The 7,469-nt window shown below is 33.5% G+C and overlaps 1 protein-coding gene across 1 annotated transcript; it reads right to left on the bottom strand.

Moving 5' to 3' along the window:
• Positions 1 to 281: 281 nt before the first annotated feature.
• LOC148586372 (uncharacterized) lies at positions 282 to 1,473 on the bottom strand. Its single transcript, XM_088515594.1, has 6 exons — positions 1,396 to 1,473; positions 1,225 to 1,317; positions 1,046 to 1,147; positions 591 to 959; positions 487 to 495; positions 282 to 356 (listed from the first exon to the last, which is right to left on the bottom strand). Exons 1-6 carry the CDS (start codon positions 1,438 to 1,440, stop codon positions 282 to 284), a joined length of 693 nt encoding a protein of 230 aa, XP_088371720.1. The 5' UTR covers positions 1,441 to 1,473.
• Between the last annotated feature and the right edge of the window lie 5,996 nt (positions 1,474 to 7,469).

Genomic DNA, 7,469 nt, shown 5'->3' with positions numbered 1-7,469 from the left:
TAAATGAAGAGGGAAGAATAAAAAGAGGAAAAAAGTTGAGGGAAAATAAGAAGAGGGAAAATTTTCAAAATCCCGCCAATTTTTTAGTGCATCAGAAAATTCTGACGTGCTAAAAATTATGACGTGGCGAAAAAAGCCACGTCAGAAAATGATGACGTGGCAAAAATCATGTACTGTTTGCTACGTCAGAAAATAGTAATTTTTTTTTGTAGTGATTACAATCAACTCTCCTGTAAAAATTGGACCACAGTTGCTAAAACAGCAACTCCACAAACACCAAACTACATTTCTGCAGAAACTACAACAATAGCCGATAAACACCAGCTACCAAAACCAACTAAAAGAGCAACCAGCTCCTAAAACAATCATCCGAAAATCAATCATCCAAATTCCATCAAAGTAGTAAAGAAATCACAAAATGAGTAAAATTCTTACCCATTTTCATGTCTCTTTAAACATTCCAATCAAAATGAGCAATATTCACACCTTGTGTTCCTATAACATATAGAAAAGAAAACAAAGATGTCATCAGTAAAAAATTAGTTATTCAGGTTCAATTAAAGCATAACGAAACATATCTATCACACAACCATTTTACCTAAAACACGTGACATTAGGAGATCAAATTGGCGCTTTGATTCTTGTGTAATTTCCTCTATTTGTTCATATCTTTTTCTATCTTTTTCTACTAACTCATTTTGCAGTTCCTCTATTTGTTCATCTCTTTTTCTATCTTTTTCCACCAACTCATTTTGCAGTTCCTCTATTTTTCTATTTGTTTCCTCCAACTCAAGGTTGAGTTGGTTGCCATATACTTGCGAAGAAGAGGATGGAGTAGGTATGATAAATTTTCTCATCCCTCTAACATGGCTAGAACGTTTCCCACCAAGAGCTTGTGTAAATATTTCCTCTTCATCTACTTCTACCTCTTTGTCAGCCAACTTCTCTAGCATCAAATTCTGCAGAAGCAACTAAAATCAACAGGTTAGCCGTATAACAATGTGAGACAAGATATTAACAAAAATTAGAAATTTCAACTACTTACGTATCGTTCTTCACACTGCGGAGTCACAAATTTCCTGTCTTTCTTTATGTGAGAGATCTTATAAAAGTCAATTAGGTTGGGCTCTTCTTCATCCTCTCCTGTCTACACATAATAGACATATAATTAACATATGCTCTAAACATAATTATTAAAATAATGTAATAGTATAAAATTGTTACCTCACTATGGCGATGATTAAGAAAAGATCTAGAGCAGGATGTGTGATTGGTCTTCAACTCCGATCTATTCTTCTTATTACATGCTGACTTGTCCTGTGACAAATTTTCACTAAATTATTACAAAATTATACTCCTTTAAATTTGTTGTCAATTTAGTTTAAAAATATTTACCTTACAGTCTTTCTTTTCAAATGACTCGCATATCTTAAGCCACATGGGCTATGAGATAAGCTTTGAAACTTTTGTCTTCGCGATTGTTGAGTCTTTATCACCACCGAATTTAAGAAAATGACGGTGAGAACCATGACAAAGTGTTCTATAACTATTTGATAAAGCCAACTCAATAGATCCAATGTGGTTAGCCAGATTCTCGTCTAAAGTCCACTCAACCTATATATTATAAATAACAATAGTCTTAGCATTTTATATTATATATAGTAAATAACATAACCTCAAACATTACAACTCACCAAAACACGAGCTTTTAACCGTTGCCACTCACTTGGTGGGACACGAGTCCAAGAACTATGCTAGAGCTCGGCGTGTTCACAAACGACATGTGTCAACCTCCTACTAAAATAACTTGCATTTTTGCCTACAGGTCCTCTTGCCTTGGAAGAGATTGTTATCTCAACAAAACGACCATCCTTAAAAAGCTGATTGAACTTAGTGGATTTATTCGAACCTCTTTTCTTCTTGTTGGACATAACTGCTGTGAGACAAAATATGAAACATAGTTAGTATTTTTGGTGAAGTAGTTTGTTCATAGTCTATACAATAGCATAGACAAAATATGTGCACTTACAAGATGCATTGGAGGGTCCCTCAGTCGTCGTCTGACATGGTGTTACATCAATTTTAAGAGGCACTTGTGATTCTAAACTTGCATTTTCAACTTCATCATTGAGATGCAATGGTGTAGAATGAGCCACAGACACACGCGATCTTCCTTGATTCATGATCTTCATTGCGTACAATTGATTCCACAATAAAAACAATGAATATGAAAATATGAAAATACAAACATATACAATAATTGAAAGATTGGTAACGAGACAAACAAATCTGTAGCTCGTATCATCTTACCATAGAATAAATATTCATTTACATAATATTCAACACATACTATCGTCAGAATCTGTATCAGAGTTGCAAGATAACTCTTTTTCATGAGCGGAGTCATCATTGAGGAACATGCTTTCATCATCTAGATCTTGTTCATCATCAGAGCTTGTTTCGTGCCCCTCATTAGAGAAGTCATCATTGAGGAACATGCGTTCATCAAGGTGCACATATACTTCATCAATTACTATTGGTTTCACATCATCTCTACGTAACGAAGTTAAGTCTACATTGTTTCCTTGTTGCACAAGTGCATTACCCTCAACACATTCATCATCTTCTTCCTCATCACCAATGCCTTCGTCATCTTCTTCAATCTCTCCCTCTAAAACAGTTGGAACATTGTATATGTTTCTATTTGTCACTTTTTGCACTACTTGCCAATTACCACCCAATTTAGGATCTTTTAAGTAAAATACTTGTGAAGCTTGGCATGCTAGGATAAATGGGTCAGATGCATACCATGTACGAGATGTATTCACACTTGTAAAGTGCTCATCTGTTTGTATTCCCGTTCTATGCCCAACGTCCCACCAATCGCACTCAAATAGATACATGCGATTTCGACCATAACGTAACACCAAAATGTTCTTCAACTCACCATAGAATTCAATATCCTTCATTTTATGCTCACCTTGAACAACTATACCACTGTTTTGGGTACGTAGAGTTTGTTTATAGTCTTTTATATGGAATCTAACCCTATTCACAATACAACATTTGTACATTGTGCTTTTGGGCTAGCTCTTGGACCCTAGCCTAAGCGTTCGACCAAAGAATTCAGGTAGAACCTCATTTTGTCTAATGATCTCCTAAGCAGTTCTAAACAAGTTCTAATGCTACAAAAGGTCCTCTAACACTTCCTAACCCAAAACAACATTTCCATGCAACAAGAACAAGTCTAATGGAAAGGAAATGCTTATAACAAGATTAAGACCTATACTTCTAGATTTCTAACAACTAAGCTACTATAAAGCATAAGGCTAGCATAACATTGTAAGAAAACACTAAGGAGAGATGATTACCTTCCTACTGCAAGAGTCCTCTAGTGGCTCCTCCTTCCTCTCCAAGAATACCAAGGAAATCACTTAAAGGCTCACAACAACACTCAAGTAGGGTTTCTCTAGGGCTCAAATGGCAGAATGGGTTGGTAAGGGCGTGGGAGAGGGGTATTTATAAGGTAAAAAAGCTGAGAAGCACTACAGGAACAAGCTTGCAGTGCAGTGAGCACTCGGTACTATAGTGCAACGAGTGCTCGGTACTATGTTGCAACGAGTGCTCGGTACCGAGTGCTCACTGCACTGCAAGCTTGTTCCTGTAGTGCTTCTCAGCTTTTTTACCTTATAAATATAGTGTCGAGCGTTCGTGTACTATTTACCCAATGGTTTTAGGGTTGCACTCGTACGCTCAGGCAATATCTAGTGATCAACCAAAAGTGAACGTACGCTCGATCTAGTCCCCTCACGAGCGTTTGTGTACTGTTTTCAGGCGATCACTCGCGTAGTCCCCACACAAGCGTTCAGCCAGAAAGTCCACATTCCCAAATTGACCCTCTAGCTGTCTCTAATGACTCAAAAGTCCAATTAACCTTCTAACCAAGCTATCTTAGCCTAGTTAAATATTTGGGTCACTATAGAAACAAAATCACTTATATGTTTGTTTGGATAACTTGAAGCCTACTCCTAATCATAGATGACTTTGAGATTAAAAGCTGAGTAATATTCATTGTACAATAACTATGGATCTGATATTATTGTAGTGACTAAAGTTGATCCAATTGCCCGTAATTTTATGAGCATGTACAAAACTTCAAGGCGATCCTGTCGACGGGTTGCACAAAGTGGTTCGAGTTTATTTGCTCCCCGATCGGAGCTACTGCACTTCTTGAAAAGTAGTTGTTCAATTGTCAACATCAGGGGCAAACGAACTCGAATCACTTCGTCACACCCGTCGACCAAATCGGCTCGAAGTTCTATAGAGGCTTGTAAATTTTCAGGTCATTCTATGTTAATGTGCTAAAGTTCTTATTGGAAGTGTGAAAAGAGACAATTCTTAACTATTCTAAAGATTTAATCTTTTGCACAAGCACATCATATACTTATTTGGATTATTATATCACACTTGTGAGATTTTATATCACATTTAATAAATCCACATTAATTTGTTTTCATTTAAAATGGTGTTTTCTCATCTATTTCAATGGACATTTTCTCTATCTAGTTTCAAATATTTTAGTAGATTGTGTTTCTTTGTATTAGGCCAAAGCATATAATTTGTTTCTTTTCATTTTTCAATATGCTTGTACATGTATGTTTACCCTTTTGCATAGTTTGATGTGTAAACATATATGCATGTATATATGTCTATTCGATGTATGTATGGTTCAGGTGCTGAAGGTATTGATAGAATCTATAAATCTGGTCCTAATATATTTGGCTTCTCCAGTCCTGAAGTTGTGAAGCATATACAGCTATGCCATTTAATAACATTCATCAAGTCCATAAAACTGATAAGCTTATCCAAAGATACACTAGCAATTAGGGGTTGCCAAAGAGAAGTCAAGTCCAACTCATCTACATGGGTCCGGCTCAGTCAAGAGAATTTTAAGTGTAACTCAATTTCCACTATAAGATTTGGAATAAAACTTTAAGCTAATTGTTATCTATTTTGTTGTCCTTAGAGCATCTCCAGCAGCATTAGGTATTTTACCTAGTGAAAAAGTGCAATTCTTTATTTTACCTATTGTTTTTTCACTGCACACTCCAACAAATTCTCTATTTCATTATCTACTTGCTTTAAAATATTATTTCTCAGTCTTGTTTTATTATATTATTGCCAACACTTAATTAAAGGGAAAAACAAACACTTATATAGAAATCATTCATAAAAACAAAAATAAACACATATGAGAAACATTCATCTCACATACATGTACTAATTCTCAAAATTAATAACATAAGTAAATTTTTTCATCCAACTGTAATTGATTCGTTTCCATCAATCCGTGTGTTTCTATGCAATAATTTTTTCTTACATTAAATTTTTTCATCCAACTGCAACTGATTTGTTTCTATATGTCTGTTTCCATGAAATAAATTTTTTCTGCATTCAATTTTTTTCATGCAATTGTGTGAAGAAATTTTATGAGCGAGATAGATAAATTTTGTGTTTGAGAGAGAGACGTAGTAGATGTGAAGAGGTGTTCAGAAGAAATAAAAGACGTTGGGTGAAAAGAGGTGAAATAAAAAAACAATAAACAAAAGAAAAATAAACAATATTTTATTCATCTACAGTGAATAGCTCGAAATTGCTATTCACTATAACAATGTAGCTATTCTATCTAATGGCAAGCTACTCTGTTGGAGTTAAAAAAAAAAAAGAACAATAATAGCTAAATATAGCTAATATTGGTCTTTTAGCTAAGCTGCTGGAGATGCTCTTTAGCTACCATTTATTTCAATTGTTTTATCTTTACCACTCTCTTCCATACAAATGGAGAAATATGTTGACTTGTTTATTTAAAGACTTCAGCTATTAATAAATAATTTAAAAAAAATACATTTTTACTATATAGTGTATTAATTTGTCTTTTTATATTCGCATATTAAAGTAAAAAGCATATGCTCTCTTCTGTCTTTACAATATATATGGCATTTAGATTAATTTTTAGTTAAGAGTTTCTTTTTTGCTATAGATGTGATATTATACTATCAATTTGTACATGTACAAGAATTTAAATATGCACTTGTTGAGGATATAGATATTAACTTTATGTTATAAATAGTTTTTATATATGGTATTGAGTTTTTAATATTAAATATCACAAAATGGACTACATTTATTATTGTCGAACACAAGATCCATCTATTATTATTAAACACAGAGAATTAAGCATATGCCTTGGACGTGCGTCCCCAATTAGTATTTTTAAACTTTGCAATAAAATTCTCTTAAACTTTTAGATATTTATAGAAGCTAAATGATAACATTTTCATAGAGTTTTATAAATAAATTTAAGAGAATTTTAAATGCCTCGGACGTCACATTCTTGCTTCTTACAAAGTCTTAAGAGTGCCCTAATGAGTTTATGCTATTATTTTCCTTAAAAAAACAAAAAAGCTTTTCAAATGTTTTAAAACACCTACTGTTTTCTTTGGTTTGCATGTTGTTATAGTTTACTATGTTTTTATGAACTTATTAGGATGCTAGGGTGAGATTTGTTACGTTACGGTTCGGACATATGAGTCTTGCATGTATTCTAGAATTTTGATTGAATGTTCGACCTCCAGTCCGAACATTCGATGATGAGCCAGAACATTTTATAGTGTCAAAAATGGGTAAATTAGGATTTTGTAACCTTCTATCTAGTTGTCTCTCGATTAGGACTCTATGTGTTTACAATAAGTTCTCTAGTATTGTAGCGCCACAGATTTTAAAACCATTATTTAAGAGATATTAATTTGATGATAAGATTATTTTAATATTCTAAAAATAATCTCTGATAAGATATTAATTTGTGATCTCTACTAGGAGAAGAAACCCTAGTAGAGAGAAGCTTCTCCGTCTATAAAATCTTGGGGTTTAAGCTATTTTTATTTGAGCGTGTGTTCACGTGAGATAGAATTTAAGTAAGGTGATTAATTGAATAAAAGAAAGGACTCATTATATTAGCAGGCTATTTTTAAAGAGACACAAATAAGCTATTTATTTATAATAAGAACTAAATGGACTGATGGGACTTTTTATTAAAGACTCGTCACCAAATATGAATTCATGCTTTATAATTAGTGGAGCAATTGTCTTAGACTGTTAATTAATGAAATGTGTAAATTAGGATTAAGATTAATTAATAAGGTTTGGTCTAGGGAACAGGATCCTCTCCAATTCATTTGAACTAGATAAGATCTAATTAGTTATATTGGAGGGGTATTTTTGTCTTTTTACTTTTTTAGGGTACAAAAATACCCCTCCAATATAGCTAACTTGATATTATCCAGTTCAAATGAAATGAAGAGGATCCTAATTCTTGGTCTATTGGGGGAATAAAAATGAGTAAGTGTTTAGTATGGGTTCAATAGAGTGTCCATTGACTAATGAATAGACCATATTGCAGAAATTACCAG

This window comes from Corylus avellana, chromosome 4 (assembly GCF_965113065.1).
Source record: "Corylus avellana chromosome 4, dhCorAvel1.hap1.2, whole genome shotgun sequence".
Classification (NCBI taxonomy): domain Eukaryota; kingdom Viridiplantae; phylum Streptophyta; class Magnoliopsida; order Fagales; family Betulaceae; genus Corylus; species Corylus avellana.
The sequence above is the reverse complement of the archived record's forward strand: the minus strand, read 5'-3'. Positions and strand labels throughout refer to the sequence as shown.